This window comes from Glycine soja, chromosome 1 (genome assembly GCF_004193775.1).
Source record: "Glycine soja cultivar W05 chromosome 1, ASM419377v2, whole genome shotgun sequence".
NCBI classification, from domain to species: Eukaryota; Viridiplantae; Streptophyta; class Magnoliopsida; order Fabales; family Fabaceae; genus Glycine; species Glycine soja.
The window spans coordinates 50,468,419-50,489,671 of NC_041002.1; the positions used below are offsets into that span (position 1 = coordinate 50,468,419).

The following is a 21,253-nucleotide window of genomic DNA, read 5'->3' on the forward strand; positions in this document are numbered from 1 at the left end:
TAGATACCACTATGTTGGAGCAAGGAAGAGAGAAAGGGGGAAAGTTGTTGCACTAAGTTGCACACAGGTGCACGAGAGAACAAAAGAATAATAAAGCCTTTTTCTGTTTATTCAACCACACACTCTATTTTTACAATATAAGAGTACTTATTTATATGTACTCAACAATCCACAATTTCATTAACCCCTAATTACATTTCTGAATTATTCCTAACAATTACATTGTTGTTATTTGACAATTTTTAAGGCCTAGGAAATACTTGAGGTCTCAAATAACCTTTTAGCTAGAAGTGTTTTTTGAGCATTAGTTGTGTTTGATGAATTAAAGTTATATTAGGGTCAATAACTATAATATCATCAAGATATACAGACAAGTAATACCACCATGTTGGAAATGATTGGTTTAATGAATAAGGAGTGATTAACGGAGTTTTGTATGAATGAGGTAAAATTGTAGAGCAAAACTTGTGATACCGTTGCCTAGATTAGGACATGAAAGAGATTTTTTTGAAATTACACACCAAATTCTCCTCCCGGGATGAGATGCCCAAGAGTAATTGCATTTATACTTGTGGACAAAACCCACAATGAAGTAAGTTTAGTCACAAGTTGAATATATATATATATATATATATATATATATATATATATATATATATATATATATGAGAAATCAAAGTAAATCGATAATTTTAACGCCTATTATATTATTTTATAACTTTCAACTAAATTATGTTTTATTAAAACTTGGATTAAAAGTTTATTTCACATAGATTACATATATAAAATTTAATATTAATCCAAAATCAATTATTATCCTTTTCATATAGATTAAAATTGATATAATATAATTTTTTTTAAAATATACTAAAATATGGATCATTAGATTACCTTGTTGTTGTTCAATTTAGACAATTTAACACAAGCAATCTTAATAATATATAAAAAAATATTTCAATAATTAAATCAATAAAAATCACACTCTATATCAAATTATAAAAATAATATAATAATTATTAAAATTACACTGATATAATTTAATCACTCGTTTAATATATATTTACTAAATGTAGCCCTTCACGACAAGTTGAGCCTTGTATTTATCAAGGGAACCATCATCAAGTGCAGTAACCTACTCTCAACCATTGCTTGTTGCCACTCAGGGTACTTGACAACTTGATGATAATAGATGTTTAGCTCATATATAATGGATACTTGAAGCACATACTTTAAGGCAGAGGAAAGTTATTTTTAAAATTAAATTAATTTGGAATGTTTTTTAAATTAAAAGTTTTAAAGACACCGTTTTAAATTATAATTTATATTTTATATATCAATTCACGAGCTTATATAGCACGCGTATCACAATATACGAAGTTAGTTTCGTTCGAAGGATATTATATTATAGTGGAGAGGTTTTGGCAAGATTGAGAAGCTTTTATTGGACCTATAAAAAGAATAAGAAAATGTGAAGGACGGAAAGACCTATACCGAAAGAATATCAGAAGAATCAGCCGGTGGAATTCTTTTTAAAATATCATCACTGAACTGAATCATCCAACCAAAACTGAAAACGCTATTGGATAAGTATTAACACATTAGCAAGACCTAAAAAAAACGACTATTTTTTCTTCTTCTTTTTTTTTTTAACCTTTTCTTTCTGCACAATATCAACAACCACATAGCTATGGGCCCATTTAACTAACAGGGACCCCAGTCTACCTAACGCACAAAAACAAGAAGCGCAGAGGATTAATGAATCTCCTGGAATCCTATGAGATGCACCTCATGGAGTAGGTGGTGACGGGTGAATCCATGGTTGGAGCACCACCGTACACTCTAGCGTGATCGCTCTCCAATCCGTAATCCATCATCGGACGGTAATCCAAATCCTCGTCGTGATCAAACACAAACTCCGGAATTTCCACCTCGTTCCTCCTCACACTCTCCCACAGATAATCAACCCTGCTTACGTACCTCAGCTTTCCATACAGCCTATCACACGCAATCAAACCCCATCATGAGCCATCAAAATAACAGAGTAATGAAACTTACAACACGCAAATTAACGGTTATAATCAATTTATTGAAACTAGTATTTTAGTAGTCTCTGTGCTTCGCATTTCAAAATTAAGTACTGTACTACTATTTATATTTATTTTTATATAATTAAAATTTATAATAAATAATGTATGCATTATCATAATTGTTAATTCACAATAACAATTTTAGAAATCAAATTAATGATGATTAACTAATTGATTTATATTAAAATAAAAATTAAACTCATAAATATCTTTTTTGGGGTCCATAAATAAATATCCTTAAATATATAATCATATTTTAAATTTATTACTAAAAATTTAAAACTCAATTTAGGAAGAAAAAAATAGATAAAAAGAGATAGTATTTTGAAATAATTGAGTTAGATTTTTTTCAGGTTTGCCAGATAGGATACATATTCTTAAAAAAATACTATTAAAATGTCCAATTAATAATGAAGAGAGTGAGAGAGATTATTTTTTTAATTTGTATATTTTAATTTAGAAATTATAACAGGCTGAGCAACTACAAATATGCAGCCAGAAATTAGAGGTGAAGAGGAGTAAATCCTAAATTGTGCGGAATGCATGCATTGAATCATTGCGGTGAGCCACGATTTCACAACTATTCCTGAATGATAAAATAAACTAGTGAATCTGTAATATATACTATATACTAGTGGATCTACGATGGATAATAATAATTATTATTATTTGTTAAAAAAAATAGTGAAGGATGCATATATACCCAGCGTTAAAGAGGAAGCGGCCGAATGTAGCGAGGAAAAGGCGGGCCTGCAAGCCCGGGTGAATAAAATAAACGGCTTCGAGATTCTCCTTCACGTTCGCCGGAATCGCGTCGTAGATCCACCGGAGACCGGAGATTCCGGGAAAATTCTCGCTCCTCTGGACGCCGGTGTGCACGTACAGCACCGCGAATTTCCTCTTCCCCATCAGCTTCGGGAAAACCCTCTCCTCCAGGTACTTTTTCAGAACCTCAACACTCACCAACCGTGCTGTCCTCAATTCAAACAATTACCGAAGATTTAAAAAATTCATGCACATAAAAAAAAAAGGAATTAGGGATTTAATTAATTAATTAATTAATCAATCTACCTGGGAAGAATTTGGCGATAATGCGAAGGATCTTGCGGCCATGCTTGTCCCTGCCTTTGATCTTGAACACCTCCAATTTTTCGAGCAACTCTTCTTGTTCCACTTCGGATATGGCAGCGCACATTTTTTGTTTTAATTTAATTAAGAGAGAGTGGATAAAGAAGATTGATTGTGATGGTGAATGCTACGCAAATAAATCTTATAGGAAGGGAGGGAGGGGGGGTGTGTGCAGGATAAGATGAGGTACAAAGAGAACGTTATGGGCAAATTTCGAGAGAAAACAAATAAGGGAAAAAGAAAAAATTGGGTAAGGTAAGGACTCAGAAGGAGGGAAAGGTATGGAAGAAAAAAAAAAATGAAAGTAATCAAAGCATGTTGCAGTTGCGCGGCCATAAGGTATATTCGAAAGAATCTTCCTTCTGTGGGCCCCACGTGAGTCCCATCTCATCTAGGGTTCATTACGCACACGCCATCGCAGCCGTACGTTCCTTCATCATGATTCATTGAGGAACCTCGCTTTGCCCGTAATCATCGTTGATTGTTGATTGATTGAGTTTCACCAAAGTGATTATCCATATTTCCATATGATGGGATCCTCTCAAATATTTTAAGTTATTTTCAAAAAAAATGGTAAATTTTAAATCATCTTTATATTGTTTATACAACTTTCTTAATAATAGATAAGGAAAATTAGAATGGGAGTTTTTACATTAAAAATATAACATTTAATACTATTTAAATATATAGCTATGATTTTTAATAAGGTTTTCTAGTCATTTTTTTTAAAAAAAAAATATTGATTGATGAAAATGATGATAGAATAATATTATTTTAATAAATTCTTTATCATAATTGGAACACACAATAAAAAAACATTTTAATTAATTAATAAGGTGAAACTACTGTGCTAATGAAACCGGGGTCGCTGTCTCTTGGTTTTACTGATAGCAATTATTGTATGTGATTGGCGGTGTGATTGTCTCTTGCGTAAACTAATATACTGCATTAAACTAGCTTATCTTGTTTATTAGTATCTCTTGTCTTCGGCTTTTGACCTTTCTTTTCCAATTTCATACGTGGTCATAACGAAAAATAAATTCAAATGTTCAATATTCAAATCTTGAACGCAAACAACAACAACAACAAATCTTGAACGCAAATCATGCCCCTTGTTTCTTTTTCCCTTTTCCTTTTTGGTAACTGAATGAATGTGATTATCGTGTTTTGGGGTTATCCAAATATCACCAAAATTTATGTTTGTATTTCATTGATTTTTTCTTTATCTTAAATATATTTTTCCTTTCACTCTTCTTTTTGTTTTCAAAAAGAAAATTTTATTGTGTACTTCAATCTCTATTTAATCTTAAATTTTAAATTACATTAAATAGACATTTTTTTAAAAAAAATATTTAATGATTTTGCTAATATATAATTAGTGGATAATGTTATCCTCTTTTTTTACACATAAAAAAGAGGATAATATTTTAAAAATATATAATAGGAGCTTGACGAGCCTTGTTTTTTTTTCCTTGATGAGACTTGTTAGTCTCTTTTTTTACAACCTTTTTTTTATATTACTACATCTCCTACAAGTGAGGTTTTTTTTTTCCTTGTAGATGTGGCTAGCTTTAGGAAAATTGTAACTTTTATTATAGATATCTAGGCATTTTCTTCTCACTATGTATTAGAAAAAAAAATCACTTCATAGTTTAGATATCAAAATTATTGAATATATTATGTTAATCTTAAATAGATAAATTATATTTGCTTGCTTTATTGGATGCCGGCCCCGTCGAGTGGTGGTCAAGCATTATAGAAAGTTAAAAAGTCCCAATTTTCATGAGGGAGACAAAATAATTCATTTGGATAAAATAATTTGTATCTGAAATGAGTTTTCTTTACTTTATTTTTTTGCCGCCTTATGTATGTCTTTCCAGCAGCCCACAGTTTGCTTCTGCTTTCATTCTCGATTATTCATGAGATTTTACCATCTAACCCCTTTATATACAGAGAGAGTGAGTTTGAATTAAGAATTCTTCTAGAGAAATGAAAACTATAAATTATTAAATTATTAAGATTAAAATAAATACATATATATATATATATAATTTGTTTTAAATGATCTTATATCACTGAATAAATTTTAATTTTAATTATTTGTGTATAGTCATGTACCCAAAAAAAAAAAACTCATATTTAAAGTTTTCACGTTATTAAAATGAAAACTGTTCTCATCTGATATGACCCACTTTATATAGGTCATGAATAATTGGATATTAGACTTTCTTTTTTCTTTGTTTAGCACAAATGATGATGAAATGAGGAATAATAGATTACTAGACATGTGTTGGAAAGCAAAAACAAAGAAGTCCCACGTCCTTGGACCTTAAGCAGGTGGAACAAAGTAAAAGTTGTAAAAGTCCCACAATGAAAACAGATGTGGGGTCTGGCTTTATATAAAAGAGAAGCTTCTGAGAATACACCCAAAGCTAGTATATTGTCGGTTGAAGACTATTCCAAACCGTTCTTAGGCTTAGGCTTTTTTTTAAGGGTTCTCTTTGGTGTCTGGAAGGATTCATGTGGTGTTGTAAGGGCTTTATAATTTTTCAATATTTTTTTAGTTTCACAATCTTGGTTTAGTATATTTTTTAAAATTAAATTATGAGAGTTAAAAAAAGGTTAACTTTATACATTGAGTATATTTTACCTTTATAAAACATGAGTTTTATTTTATTTTTTTCTAGGTAAATAATGCCTGTCGTATTTGGTATTTCTTGTTAAGTATAATTAAATATTTAAATTTCACTTTGACGAATGTTTGAATAAGTTTTAGATCATTTGTTAAAAATTAATGCTTTGAAATATAGTGAAATTTTACGAGTAAATGAAAATACAAAAAAAATATAATTACAAGGTAAATTTAGATTTATAATAAAATGGATAAATATTATAAGCTCCTCAATAAATAAAAAAACTATCAACTCAATGAATAAATATTAGTTTTTAGGATCCAAAGCAGAGGAATCTAATGACACTAGAAAGAATAGGGAAAGTTTTCATGAAGAAATAAACCATGATATTTATGAATCCATTGACAACTACTCCTGAAACCTGGGTGAAGATCTTCCCGAGTAGTCATATGATAGGGAGTTCTTGATTGAAAGTTACGTTACTAAGTTTGATCCTAAAACCTAATCAGATCTTACACAAGTCATTCACTCTCCAGTTCCCACTGAGTTGACAACAGTTTCAACTTTTCAAGGTAGAGAAATGCATAACAGAGACCATGATGATTTTTGTTTTATTTAGTATTTGCCCATTGCAGGTGCTAAAGGCCAGGAATTAACTTCATTTCAAAAGTTACAAGCTATTTACTTAATTGAAGCACGATGACTAAGCCAATTCCACTCAGCAATCCAAGAGCAGTTTCCAATCCTATCAGGCCAAAGACAAACATGAGAATGCCCCAATGCTCCTTTAGTGCTCTGTTTTCTATGGAACTTTTTGCTATGAAACAGAGCATCAGAGCCTGTGTAGTTACACTGAAAAGAACCCATGGCTCTGTTGCAAACTGAACTACCACACATGGTTGCGACCTTCTGTGGTGGGTTGAAGGCACTACCCAAACCTGAAACCTCCATTGTTGCCATCAGTTCAGTGCTTGGTTCTCCCCTAAGGTCGAACATAGAGTTTCCCTCAATTTTCACCTCCTATTTGCAACAGCCCGTATCTATGTCATCTCTTCCACTGTAATTCTTAATCTCAAGTACTTCATTTTTGCTTCTGTCTTCTCGTTGCTTTTGTGGGTTTCTCCAAGTTTTTGTTGCTTTCCTCTATTCGTCTTTTGCCCTTGAGCCACCAGTTTTCTTCTCTCTAATTCTTCATCTCGTGTTACGTTTTCTTGCTCCCATTCATCATCAGCTTTTGCCCTCTATTCCACTGGCCCTTGGCTTTCCCATTGAACTTCATCTCCACAATTGATTTCTTGCTCCTCAGTTTTTTAATCTTGAAGACAAAGTGACAAACCCAAGCTTCTGGTTGGAGTTTCTAGAGCACTACCTTCTGAAAAGTAAAAGTTCACCAGGTAGCCTTGATCAGTCATCATTAGGCTCCCTTCCATCAAATCTTGTAATTGATCTGAGACATTTTCATGGCAATCCCCCCCCCCCAAAAAAAAGGGAATAAATTTTATTAAGAACCCTAATCCCCAATTCTAGCCCCAATGTAGTTTCATAATCAAGAACAAAGCAAACACGATGAATTGTCTCCTCTCTCAACCCCTCTTCCTATTTATATACATAATCAGCCACTTGACTCACTAACTGAGTAACTGACCCCTAATTAATAATCAACTCTATTTATTCTACTAACTATGTAACTATGGGGATTACCTATCAATTTCTCTATCAACTATAATTTTAAAAAAACTAATCACTGTTTCAACTTTTCAAGGTAGAGAAAAGCATCAACACAGATTATGATGATTTATTTTCCATTCAGTGTGGCTAAAAGCTTTGAAAGGGATTATAAGTGACCACATACCTCTTTTTGTTCCTGACAGTGCAAACACCAGAAAGCACCATACATTTTAGCTCCTATGGAGTGCAAATGCCATGCTAGAGATAGTGCAAAAGGGCTTAACGGAGTTGTAATCTCAGTTGCAAAGTATGGAAGATCATTTTCAGCCAGGCTGTTAGTAAAAGTAGACAACAAAAAAGTTGAGGATTTCAAATTGTATGTTGCAAGCATAAGCATTCACCATGGTTTCATCTCCAATGGGAGTAGGAAAAAACAAAATAAACAAACATATAGCCATCCAAGGTTTATTTGAAAGAATAAACCTAGCCTTCAAACAAAAATTCTACTAGTAACCACCAAGTAAACAAAGCACCCTTTTCTTACAGTTCCACATTATACTGTTATAACATTATACAAATTACATTGTCATACACAAGGGCTGCTACTTCCATTTGCTATGTATTTGAGCTAAAATCCTAATCTGCTGGTTTTGGTCACATGACACACGGGGAGGCTAATAAAACTGAAGCATCTAAGAAACAGAACCACTAAGGAAACATTGGCCATGACCTGAAAGCCAGAAAGTAAAATCTTATGGGGAAAAAAGGCATAGACAAGCAAACATTGGCACACAGCAAGCAAAGGCAGGAGAAAACAACAATTAGAGATTAGTTTTTCATCTACTTTTGTTCAAGCTTGTGAAATGGCATTGATTGATATGTGATAGCAGAATTACACATTTGTTCCACAACTCATAGACAAATGGACTAGACAAATTAAAGTGATCTAAATGTCCTAACCAAGTTGCACAAAAAGTAACATTCACCTTGAGGAGGCAGATTTAGAATTGCTGTAGGATGTGTTCAGCGAGAGAATCACTAAGCTAGCAACAAGCAGTTGCATACCCAGTTGTTTAGACACCTCTTGCAATCCAATATCCTATCACAAAATTCAAAAAAAGAAAGTAACAATTTAGGCAATAACACGGAAAAGAAGCATAAACACATAAGGTTTTAAAAGGGTTAACATAACTAACCTACCTTGACTGTAACATAGAACAAGGTGAAGGACAAGAAAGCCGAAATTAAACAGTAGGAGCAAGACGAGTCAGAGAATCTGGTGGTTAGAATGTACAAAAAATACGCACTAGCAGCAGCCATGGAGGTTGTGGCTCCAAGCAACACTACTTGAGCAGTTGATTTCTCAATCCCAAAACGCAAATTCTTCGAAGCCAATTGAACACCAAGTGCAGCAACTAAACCATACGCAGCCATCCCAAACAAGGCAAGAGGAATACCTAAAAATTGCAAAACGACCATGTCGTTCATAACACAAATTCTAATAGCAATTACTTACAATTCAGTTAGTTACTTAGTTATATCACATTTCCGTAAAGAAAAAAAAAAAAGGCAACGAAGCGATACCGAAAACGACGGCGTAATCACTGTCGAGTATTTTGGAGCAGGAGCCGCCGCCGACGGGGCAAAAGGCGTCTGCGCCGGTGAGCTTAAGGTAAGTGAGGTACAAGGTTTCGAGGAATCCATGCCGGCGACACCGGAGATCAACTTGTGAGTTCGGTCGGAGGGAGCATGCATGGCAGTTTCCGGCTCCGAAGAGGAGCATTTGAGAGGTGGCAACAACCTGATTTGGTTCGGAGAACGGTGGTCGCGAATCGGAGCGCCGCCAATGGAAACACGAGAAGACGACGGTAGTGACAGCGAGGCGAGGGTGAAGAAGGTAGTTGCCATTGAGAAAGCTTTAACCGTCTCTGGCTACTTCGCTCACCATCCCCTTCGCTCCTTCTCCTTCCTTCACAAATCACAAAAGAGTCAAAGCAAAATTGTCAACGGTGTGGATCTGGATCACTTGATTGGCCCGGTTCGTCGGTCTTGATGAGAATTATTGACCTCGTTTAAAGCCCAATATCACTGTCCGTATGGATCCTGTTTTTGCTTGAGTGAAAGGCATTTATATCTTGCACCTCTCATTTCGCATCCAGTACTTCCTAAAAGACTCTAGCAGACAAAAATACTCTTTTACTCCAAAAAGACTATTTTGGAATAGGATACTTTTCTAGAAGAGCTATTCTGGAATATAGTTTTTCGAATTCCAAATTACCTATTATGGAGTAGCTTTCCATAATGATTATCCTATTCCTTAATAGTTATTTCAAATTATAATTTTCGTGTTCTAGAATAATTATTCCAAAATAATATAAGTACTCTGGAAAGCTACTTCGAAATAGGTTTTTTGAAATAGTTGTTATGGAATAAGTGACAAGATCGCCTAACCTCAACCGCGTGAACCTTTCTTCCTTCAACAACCACTCACTTCGACGCACCGTACGTCACTGTCCCCTTTGTTGTGGCACTCGTTCAAGTCAAAATCACTCTGTTGTGGCATTGGGCGCAAGTCAGGGTCGAAACTTACTAGTAAAATGGGGTTCTTAGGTGGTGGTGGGATTCGAGTGCGGTGCAGGGTGGGGTGGAGATCGGGGCGGAGGGAAGTGCAGGGGTGGAGGGTTGGCACAAGGCAGGTTTGAGGTCACCATAGGGGTGGAGGGTCGGCGCGCAAGGAAGAAGATAGAAGAAAGTGGGTGGGGCATTTTTGTCCATTCAGCTTCCTTTGGAGGTGCAGATTCAAATGAGAGGTGCAGGATTCAAATGGGCGACGTAACTGTCGGTATGGGCCCTATGATTGCTTGAGTGAAAATATCTAGGCCCAATAAAGAAGATCCATAAGTTCCTTGGGAGGTGGGATATGTAGTGCCACGTGTAGAAGAGTCTCTCCAAGCAAATCCGATGGGATTTATGAGGTGGAAACTTATCCATGACCTCAAGATTCGTGGATGGTGGGTCAACACTTTCTTCGTTTATCTGCAAGTGTGTTACTTACTCATCGGACTTATCTGTGCTAAAATACCAGACATTACGTGTCATCTGACAAGATTCTATCCAAAACAAAAAATGCACCTCATTTATTTCACACATTTCTATACTACTATAACCTAAATCTGAGTCACGTGTATTTTAATTTGCAGATTTTGTGCTATTTTTTCGGACAATCAAATTTCTTTGACAAATGAGGTTATATTAGTATCTTATGTAAAAATGGATCCGTGATAAAATCATCATCAACGAAGTATTACCTACGTCATTTTATTTGATACTACATCATTATACGTATATAAAATCTTACATGTCCTATTGTTTATTAACTATTTTACTAAAATTGTGTTTTTTGTATAAAATTTTCCCCGGAGGCAGATAGATTGTTACGCATATCATACAAAATAAGTAAAACAAAATGAGCAAGTCTAAGAAGATAGTAAATCAATATCTGTGTAATAATGGAGTTGAATTTATCTTAAAACAAAGAACAAGAAGAAGATCCCTGGCAGAGTTGATTGCGTGGAAGCCCATGACTGGTCGTCACGAATGATTACGATGTCATTGTCTCCTTTATGTTATTCTAAGTCTTCTAATACTTTTAAGAGACATATTCAATTTTTTTATTAATCACATAAATTATTTTATTTCATATTTTTTTCATCAATAATATTCACATTAAGTAATTTCATCGAAAATTATAACTAATTTTCGACAAAAATCATAAACACACGTACAATAATTTTTTTAAATATAATATATTTCAAACCAACCTAATACTTAATCAAAATTCAAACTTTGTATGACTTTATTAAACGACCCAAGTCTTTTCTACTTGTGTCATCCGTTCTTTCTTTTCATATTAGTAGACAAATTCTCAAATTTTTAATGTAACATAAACAGCTCTAGAATATATTCAGCCAAAAATAAATAAAAATATCGGCTCTTCAACATTAATTAATTATATGTGTGGGGCCAATGGTTATGGTGCTCTCTTTCAAATGTTGTATTTGGCTAGGGAGCGGCAACCTTACGCATTAGATCAATATTAAAGCTAACCACTCGTTTGCATTGTATGGTATATCATTCCAAGAATCTCAGCTGCAGTAAACAACGACCATGAAACTAATGACAGCAACAACAACGTTTGATGTCTCTGCCACATGCTTCCGTGCCCCTCCTCCTTCGTGCTCAATGAATCCATGCCACACCAGGTCAAATAATTTAACCATTCTTCTATACCATATTGCTCTTCTTTTTCTAAAACTTCAAAGTGTTGTTACGTGCAGTTTTTCAGTTATAAACTCCCTGAATCCTCACAAGGGACGACGGATAAGCGTTGCTGTTCCACCCAAGTTTCCAAACTTCCGGTAAGCGTCAAGAAATGTGTTTTTCTCCTTCAGTGAGTGGAATTAAATTATTAGATACACAAGTATGGAACATAACGTAATATTTTCGTAATTAAATAAAAAAAAAAAAAGGGCCCGGTACTTATACTGTTATACCTCATACCCTGAATAGAATAAAAAGATAAGCATAATATGGATCATGTTCTATTTGTGGTAGCTAACGTGCATAAGTCAAAACAATAGAATTTAAATATCATTTTTTACCTCTTTTGATCAATTCAAACGTAGCTTGTGAATTGTGACATGGGTTGTGATTAGTTATTAACTAACGTGTGGTGTTATTGAAGGAGGGAAGCATCTCTGCAGGGGAATTTGGAGGCTATTAGAGTCCCAACTTCGGTGCCTGTGCGTGTAGCATACGAGCTTCTTCTAGCTGGTCATCGATATTTGGATGTAAGGTAAGTAAGAGATTACCACCAGTAACGTATACATAACATAACGCATAGAGTGTTTTTGGAATCATGTTGCAGAATCAGCCTAAAACCTTATCTCTTCTTCTTCCTCTATTTTGTGTGCAGGACCCCGGAAGAGTTCGATGCTGGACACGCTCCTGGCGCAATTAACATTCCTTATATGTTCAGAGTTGGATCAGGTTCTATTTCAATTCTCAAAATTGTATATTAAATTATAAATACTATCATCTTAGTGGCAATGTTAGCAGCTGCTTTGTTGATTCCTAATGCCTCCCAAAACAAAAATAGCTACCTGATATAGCTTGTTCTTTGGACTTGGACTCTTCTATTAATTTATTGACATTTTGGTTTGGGAAAATATTTTCTTGTTTCTATGTTCAAAAATTTATATAGAAATTACTCAAAATAAATTTTATTATTTTCTATTTTCAGCATTTCCTATATAACTACTTGGCCAAGGCATTTTATTTTCACTATCTTATGCATCCAATGAATCCGACCCAATTGATAGTTTCAACTTCAAGATGATGTCAATTGTGACTCAATTTTTCCTATCCCTGAAATGCAATTACTTTTGTTGAAAGTTCAAATTAAAATATCAATAGTGGTTACTTGCAAGAGAAGGTTATATATTTAGTGTTAAAACTAATACTCTAATATGGTAAAGTTATATACAGGGATGAGTCTTGTGGTCCTATGTATTTTTTATTTTGTCTAATTTGTTAATATATTCTCCATTCATGTATTCAGGGATGACAAAGAACAGCAACTTTATTAGAGAGGTGTCTTCACAGTTTAGGAAAGATGATGAAATTATTGTCGTGAGTGCATATCTTCATAAAACTATTATTCAGTCATTAAATTTTTTGTTATTTTTAGCACCCCTGCTTAATTTAGATGTTGACTTCTGGTTTCCCAGGGGTGTGAGCTTGGTAAAAGATCTATGATGGCCGCAAGTGACTTGCTAGCTGCTGTAAGCATTTTTTTTCTTCAATGCCTTAATTTTGGAATCCGAAAACAAGCATCCTAGTTTGTTTGAAAGTCTAAATAAAGTTTTATTTTTTCCACATCAAGACATCTTTCAGGGCTAGCTGTATACATTGACTATTTCAGCCTTTATAATCCTCTTTCAATTCTTTAGAAATAATGGAATAAGGTTGCTCTAAATTAACTTGTTTCTAAAGTTAGTTTTGTTATTTAATTTGAAGTGCAACAAGATCTTAAACCATTGAAATTTATGGATGAGTACAACCTTTATCATTCATGTTTAGAGGAATTTCTTCTTGGTTTCTTGTCATTCATGTTTCCTAAGAATAGTTTGATGCCTTACCATCTTGCAATATTTCTTCATTCTGCAGGGGTTCACTGGACTCACAGACATGGCTGGTGGTTATGCTGCATGGACACAAAATGGACTTCCAACAGAGCTATGAAGTGTTTCTGTTGGAACTGTAGCTGTAAATAGAATAAGTTTTGGGAGGAGTCCAATGCATGGAAATGCAGAAACACTTCACCAAGACAGTGACAATCTGACACTGGGAAAACAAAAATCTATAAATGGAAAATTAAATGTATTTGTCGATATCAACAATAAATAAAATGTTAATATTTATCCAACTTTGCAAAGAAACTCTATTTCCTGGCTGAATATGTGTTGTTAATGATGCCTTCCCTTCCTTCCAATTCAAACGATGATATATTATTAATGAAAATTGCCTAGCCAAAACTTAATTCAACTCTAAGTTGATATCAAGTTTTTTTTTTTTTTCCAAAAGAGAAAATTGTTGTGATTCATAATAGAGTTTCATGGCTATGTCAACTAACCAGCCTTCACTCTTCAACGCTGAACCATGAGCTGTAAGGTTATATTTATATTAAGAAGTGTTGAGTAAAATTTGGGATTTATCAAAGTTAATAATAGGACTCAGCTCTCAGTTTCAGCACCCGATGGTTTCAATATTCTAATTTCAAAAGTTGGACGCACATGGTAAATTTTCTTAAGATCCTTCAATGTGCGAGAGAAGAATCACTGATAGGCACAGTTGAATTGTTCAAAGTTTTTCTTTTTATGTCAGTTAGTGGAGCAGTTTATTAGGGGAATGGGTAGATGATGGCTTGGAGATGGTTGATATGACTAGTTGTTACAGATTTGAGAGTGGTGATGGTTCATAGTTGAAGATGGTGTTGGAGAATGTAGACCGAAACTTTTTGGTAGAGTATCTAAAACAACAGATTTTATAAAAACTGAAGAAAAAAAATTATAGTTAAGAAAATAATTACATGTTTGAATAATACACAGGTAAATCACTCGAATGAATCTAATTATGCCGTAACCTTATAAATAAGTTGCACTCAAACAATACAGCTTGAATTAATCTTTTTTTTATTCGAAGAACCATCCTCAACTCCAATGAATTTAATATATCTATCTTTACATGAACAAATTTCCTAATCTAACATCAATGAATCAAATTTCTTAATTTAATATTCAAAATACGCACTCAAGTAATATCAGTAAGAAATGTTGATAAGAAAATTTCTAATATATATTTTTATTATTATTGACTGAAAATTTTATTAAAATTATGCAATTTTATGTGTCTTATTTTCTTATTTATTGAGACTAATTCATGATTTTTAATTCTTAATAATCTTAAATCAATTCGAGTTCCATCAAATCAAGCAAAAGATTAATCTAATTGATTGTCTAAAAGGATGTTTGATGGATTAAAAGGAATAAACAGTTAAAAAGACATCAAAATATTCACCAAGTCAAGTCAAACTGCCCTAAAAGTAGAGAATGCATGTAATGTTTTTAGTTTCATTATATTTGTAATATAAATTTTATATTACATTTTTCATCCCAAAGTTACTGTAGTTTTACTTTTTGGAAAAAATTTCAAATTGAGTGATGTTATTATTTTTCATTAAGATATTCAAATATTTATTCCAATTTTATTCTTAATAAATAATGTTGTCTTGAAATATTTAATAATACATTTTTTTAATTAAGAGAAAAAACAATAATATTTTAATAAAATTATTCTCTAAAAAAATATTAATTCTCTTAGAATATTTATTTTCTTGATTTGTGTGAAAAAAATGTTAAACATTAATCATTTTGAGATGAAAAAAAGTAGATTTATTAGTAAGGATTCCATGTGTATCATTCCGTCAGAGTTAGTAATAATGATATTTTAGCATATTATAGCTTCTAAAATATTTTTGCATTGGGTCAAATGTTTTACGTCATGTCATTTAATTTTAAAAGTTGTATTAGATATTTTGTACCCCCATAATTTTCCTGTTATATAATTCTTGACTCCCCATGATTTTCCTGATATAATTTTTTAAAAAAACATTTGAAATTTATTTTATAAATAAAGATAAAAGAAAATGAATTAAAAGGATGTTAGGAAGCTAATAACTATCTACATAACCTAAAAGACCACCGTTAAAGCTATAAAGAGAATAAAGATAAATATTCGTATTTTGTTATTGATACCAGAAGGGATCCAATTTTATAACCTAATTGCCGCTATTGATGGCCCCACAAGTATCATCATTGTAGCTTAAGAAATTAGACATAAAACCTAAATAACATAATAGACAATATTTATAAAACATTTTGTATTATTTTAGTTAAATAAAATTCAAGATAAATTAAAAAAATTTATCTATTTCTACTTTTTTTTAATTCATTTAAGTGAATAATTGTTTTAACGTGTAAAAGAATGGTTCAAATGTCTTTTATTTCTAAGGGGCCATTATTTATATACAAGAATGTGCACATGTGATTTCTCTTAAAATTGTGTCTAAGGTGTATCTATCTACCAATTACACATATGCCTAATTATTATCAATTCTAATTTGCATATTAAAAGATTATCAAATATAACTAATTTCCAAATATAGCTTAATACCCCCCTCAAGTTGGAGCATGCAGATTTTGAATGCCCAACTTGCCAAGGAAAGTTTCAAACTGCAAGTTGAACGGTAGTAGGAACATAGCTGGGGCGGATATTGTCTTTGAAAATCTCATCACAGACAAAGTGACAGTCTACCTCGATGTGTTTGGTGCGTTCATGAAACACTGGATTTTTGACAATGTATAAAGCGGTCTGACTATCATAGCGAATGGTCATGGGTTTGTCATGTACAACCCCTAGGTTAGAGAGGATCCCTTTCAACCATTTTAACTCGCATGTAGTGGTTGGCATAGACCTATACTCAACCTCAGCAGAAGATCGAGAAACTGTATGTTATTTCTTTGTTTTCCAAGAAATAGGAGAGTCAGCAAACTGCACTAGCCACCCAGTGGCTGATTGTCTGGTCAAAGGGAAACTGGCCCAGTCTGAGTCGCACCACCCATAAAATTGTAAGTCACATTCACGAGCAAAAAATATTCCTTGTCCTGGATTACCATTTAAGAATCAAACCACTTGGAGTGCAGCTTCCTAGTGTTCTGTTCGGGGTTGTTGCATGAATTGAGACAAAAGGTAGACACTATATGACAGCTCAGGCCAAGTGAAACACAAATAAATCAAACGCCCAACTAAAAGCTGATATTGCTTGGGATCTTAAAGAAGTTGTCCTGCAGCAAGTGACAAGTGATGGTTCTGCTCTAATGGAGTGGCAACGGGTTTAGCACCAAAAAGACCAGCTTCAGATATAATATCAAGCACATATTTACGCTGACAAAGAAAAATTCCTGTAGGATTTTTGGCAACCTCAATACCCATAAAATACTTCAAAAACACCAAGATCTTTCATATGAAAACATGTAAAAGGTAGAGCTTAAAATGCTTGATGGAAAAAGGAGTATTGCCAGCAATGATCAAATCGTCAACGTACACAAGAACCACAAGTTGGTGTCTTTTTTATGCAAAGTGAACAGAGAGTAATCAAGATATGATTGTTGAAATCCATAGGATTTGAGAGCAATAGAGAGCTTGGCAAACCAACAACGTGGAGCTTGTTTTAACTTGTAAAGAGATTTTTGCAGCTTATAGATCATGTTCGGTTGTGAAGCTGAAAAACCAGGAGACATTTTCATGAACACTTATTTGTGCAAATCTCCATGCAGAAATGCATTATGCATGTCCATTTGGTGAAGTTCCCAAGCTTTTGCTGCTACTACTGCTAAGACAGTATGCACTGTGACCATTTTAGCAACCGATACGAATGTCTCAGTGTAGTTGATCCTTTCTACTTGATGATTATCAAGTATAACTAATCGGGATTTAAAACGTTCAATTGTCCCATCCAAGTGATACTTTACGCGGTACACCCATTTGCACCCGAGAGCTTTCTTTCCAGGCGGTAGTCATTGCATGGTCCACGTACGATTTCGCTCAAGAGCTTGAATCTTAGATTGCATTGCTTTTCTCTAGCGAGCATCTTTCACTGTCTCATGGAAATTGAGTGGTTCTTTTTCTGTAGTAATAGTTGCAAGGAAATGTCTATGTGGCAAAGAAAATTTTTCACAGTTTACATAATGCGTGATAGGATAGGGTGCACGTGAAAAATAAGATTGAGCTGATGAACAAGTGGAAGGACTCAACTTTTGAATCGTGTGTATGACGTAGTCTTGCAACCAAGTGCATGGATATTTGACATGATAGCCACGCCCCAGTGGTTCATTCTCATCATGAGCGTTTGGGATCTGTATATCTGGAGGTTTTGGAAACATAATAGTATCTGTTACAACAACTTCCGTAGTGTTACTACCCCCCTTATTGTCAAGAATCTGTTATGCGGGTGACTTATTTTGATTGGCTGCTCTATTGTCAATTTGATTCTCCAGATCAGCTTCATCAGTGATGGAGATTGAGGAAGTTGATGCAGTTTTGGTGTGATGAAATGGAAACTGGTTTTCAAGGAAAGTAACGTCTCGTGACACTAAGAATTCATGGGTCTCAAGATCGTAGACTTTCCATCCTTTTTTCCCATAAGGGTACCCCATGAAGACACACCAACGACTGTGACTTGCAAATTTGTCTCTGTATTTTGGTTACATGCAAAACACAAGGACCCAAAGATACGTAGGTGAGTATAAGAGAGTGATTGGGCATGCAATACTGCATATGGAGTTTTTCCTTTTAAGACTGAGCTTGGAGTACGATTAATCAAGTATCCTACTCTTAACACACATTCACCCCAAAATTCAATGGGTAGACTTCCTTGAAATTGCAAAGCTCACGCCACATTGAGGATATGTTGATGCTTTCTTTCGACCCTGCCATTTTGCTGAGGTGTTCATATACAAGAAGTTTGGAAAACTATCCCATGCTCAAGAAAACATTTTTTCATGCAAATGAATACTGTTCCATTATCACTTCTCACAGTTTTAACCTTTTTGTTATATTGCCTTTCCGCCATAGCAAAAAAAAAATTCAGTGCCCGTGATACTTCTTTCTTATCAATTAACAAAAAAACCCAAACTGCACATGAGCAATCATCGACAATGGTAAGAAAATATGAAGCACCACAAGAAGAAGGAGTTCTATAAGGTCCCCATAAATCACAATGTATCAAATCAAATGTATTAGAAGCTTGATTATTACTTAATGGAAATGTTTCTCTAGTTTGCTTAGCTCTTTGGCATGTATCACAAACTTTATTGTGCGACTCACTGATTCTATTCCAACTACCATTAGAGATTATCTGAGTAGTTTGCCAAGATGGATGTCCCAAATGCTTGTGTCATACTTCTAGTTGAATTATCCCTTCAACTCTGCAAGCCTTCACTTTTGGAATTTCCTGGAAGAAGTAGAGTCCATCCCTTCGTTCACCCGCTCCATTCAGCATCTTCGAAGTGTGGTCATGTATCACACATAGATTAGCAGTAAACTGGACATTACAATTGGATTCATCTTATAATTGTGATATAGAAATTAAGTTGCAATCGAACTAAGGCACATAAAGCACATTTTCAAGTCTTCAACCACCAGCAAGTCTTATTGTTCCTTCTTTAGTAGATGTGGCGGTATGTCCATTAGTAAGTCCAACAGGGCACCCAGGCACTTTCCTCACATCACATAGGTGTTGCAAGGTTCCTGTCATGTGATTAGATGCCCCACTATCAAGGATCCATGAATTAAGTTTAGTCTTACCAGTCATGCTTTCATTTGGAGTGACCTTCGAATTGTTTAGTAATTCTATCAGAGTTTCCCACTACTCCTTGCTCAATCCTGTCATGCCAGAATTCTCCACATCTCCACTAATGTTGGATCCCAAGTTCTGTACAGCATGAGCACGTACTGGACCCTTTTATGCACGTCCACTGTTCGATCCAGTACCTCTAGTGCGATTCTGACCTCTTCTTTGTCCACCTGCCTTATCATCATTTTTGGGACGGTCACCCTACCATTCTAGGTATCCAATCAGCAAGAAACAATTTGTTTCATCATGACCAGATTTGTTGCAATTCGTGTAAACAGATATGTTCTTGTTCTCATGCCCGTTCACCCTTGCGCTTGTTTAAGCAGCCAAGGCCATGACTTCTGTTCTTTCTTCTTTGCTTCGTGTGATAGTCCACAATTTTTTTTCCATACTAGAATAAAGTAATCTTGTTTAAAGATGGCATAGGATCTGAGGCCAAAGTTGGAACAGGTTGTTCCATAGAGCCCATCATTTAGGCCTATTAATGTGACCTCGTTTTTCTTCTCTGCATTTTTCAAATTTTGCTGCAAAACCACACGTGCAGCCTTTGCAAGTACATATCAAAAGTTGTTCATAGTTGGCCAAATAATCCCGTAGAGCCTTCAACTTTTTGTAATAAGCCACCATGGACAAACCTCCTTGTTTGCATTGGGCCAAGTCTGATTTCAGCTGCTGAATGCGTGGACCATTCACAACTGAAAATCTCTCCTTTATGTCATCCCAAAGCTCTTTAGCGGTTTCCAAATAAGACATGGTTGTTCGCAAAAAAGGTTCTATTGTATTCAAGATCCATGACACCAACATGGCTTGGATAGTCCACCAATCCTCCATCATAGAGGATCCTTCTTCAGGTTTCGTTATGGTTCCGTCAATAAAACCCCATTTTCTTCTTGCTCTCAAGGAAGTCTACATAGCTCGAGCCCATTCATCATAGTTTTCACCCCACAACTGGACTTGTGCAATCACACTTCCAAGGTTGTCATTGGAGTTAAGACCGTATGATGATGGCCTTTTCTTCTGAGATTGGTTGTCTCCTTCCAAGGGTGTGTTGAAAGTCCCACATCGAATAAAGATAGTATTGATATAAACTATATAAATGAGGAGCAATCCTCACCTTACAAGCCAATTTTGTAGGGTTGAGTTAAAGCCCAAACCCACTTTTTGACATGGTATCAAAGTCTATCCTAAATGGATTCTTATGTTTGTCATGCTCTAGACAGGTAGCCTTGAGCGTGAGGGGAGGTGTGGTCATACCTAGATAAAGGGGTGTGTTAAAAGTCCCACATGACGGGTAGTCATGAGAAAAATGGGACATCTTGAAGTCACACATTGAATAAAGATAGTGTCAAGATAAACTATATAAGTGAGGAGTAATCCTCACCTTACAAGTCGGTTGTGTAGGTTGAGTTAAGCGCAAACCCACTTTCTCACATTACATAATCTGAAACTTTTTAGCAACACCAAAAAAACATCCTTTCTCCTTCCTTTTTTTTTTTTTAATCTTCACTAGTTCTCTTTGAAAAACATCCTCTCTATATATAACAAGCCTAGCCATTGATGATCTTCGAAAAATTCAAAGTCGAACTACTTGTGATGTTCCTTAGTTTATTGCAGTCACAAACGTAGGGGATTGGAGAGAACTAATTCACATATTGTAAATTAGTATTATTCACGATTTGTTAAGGTGAAGAGTGCTCTCTCGG

The 21,253-nt window shown here is 34.5% G+C and overlaps 2 protein-coding genes and 1 pseudogene across 3 annotated transcripts; 1 reads left to right on the forward strand and 2 right to left on the reverse strand.

Moving 5' to 3' along the window:
• Nucleotides 1-1,499: 1,499 nt before the first annotated feature.
• Nucleotides 1,500-3,498, reverse strand: LOC114419354 (ganglioside-induced differentiation-associated protein 2-like). The gene is made up of 3 exons (XM_028385012.1): nucleotides 3,159-3,498; nucleotides 2,791-3,058; nucleotides 1,500-1,995 (listed from the first exon to the last, which is right to left on the reverse strand). The coding sequence occupies exons 1-3, from the start codon at nucleotides 3,280-3,282 to the stop codon at nucleotides 1,773-1,775; spliced, it is 615 nt and encodes a 204-aa protein (XP_028240813.1). The 5' UTR covers nucleotides 3,283-3,498; the 3' UTR covers nucleotides 1,500-1,772.
• Nucleotides 3,499-6,120: 2,622 nt separating this feature from the next.
• Nucleotides 6,121-9,592, reverse strand: LOC114419363 (annotated as a pseudogene). Its single transcript, XR_003668248.1, has 5 exons — nucleotides 9,101-9,592; nucleotides 8,717-8,973; nucleotides 8,503-8,615; nucleotides 7,701-7,848; nucleotides 6,121-7,220 (listed from the first exon to the last, which is right to left on the reverse strand). The product of XR_003668248.1 is annotated as a thiol-disulfide oxidoreductase LTO1-like (transcript).
• Nucleotides 9,593-11,593: 2,001 nt separating this feature from the next.
• On the forward strand, nucleotides 11,594-14,034 carry LOC114419375 (thiosulfate sulfurtransferase 16, chloroplastic-like). Its single transcript, XM_028385029.1, has 7 exons — nucleotides 11,594-11,778; nucleotides 11,854-11,934; nucleotides 12,261-12,371; nucleotides 12,492-12,565; nucleotides 13,137-13,207; nucleotides 13,306-13,359; nucleotides 13,745-14,034. The coding sequence occupies exons 1-7, from the start codon at nucleotides 11,684-11,686 to the stop codon at nucleotides 13,817-13,819; spliced, it is 561 nt and encodes a 186-aa protein (XP_028240830.1). The 5' UTR covers nucleotides 11,594-11,683; the 3' UTR covers nucleotides 13,820-14,034.
• Nucleotides 14,035-21,253: the final 7,219 nt, after the last annotated feature.

Bases quoted from the DNA above. Each gene is read 5' to 3' on its own strand.
- LOC114419354 (XM_028385012.1), bottom strand. From the start codon at position 3,282: ATGTGCGCTGCCATATCCGAAGTGGAACAAGAAGAGTTGCTCGAAAAA. The intron at 3,059-3,158 runs GTAGATTGATTA...AATTGAGGACAG, and splicing joins TATCGCCAAATTCTTCCCAG to CACGGTTGGTGAGTGTTGAG. The intron at 1,996-2,790 runs GTATATATGCAT...TGCGTGTGATAG, and splicing joins CGCTTCCTCTTTAACGCTGG to GCTGTATGGAAAGCTGAGGT.
- LOC114419375 (XM_028385029.1), top strand. From the start codon at position 11,684: ATGAAACTAATGACAGCAACAACAACGTTTGATGTCTCTGCCACATGC. The intron at 12,566-13,136 runs GTTCTATTTCAA...TCATGTATTCAG, and splicing joins TATGTTCAGAGTTGGATCAG to GGATGACAAAGAACAGCAAC. The intron at 13,360-13,744 runs GTAAGCATTTTT...TTCATTCTGCAG, and splicing joins CAAGTGACTTGCTAGCTGCT to GGGTTCACTGGACTCACAGA.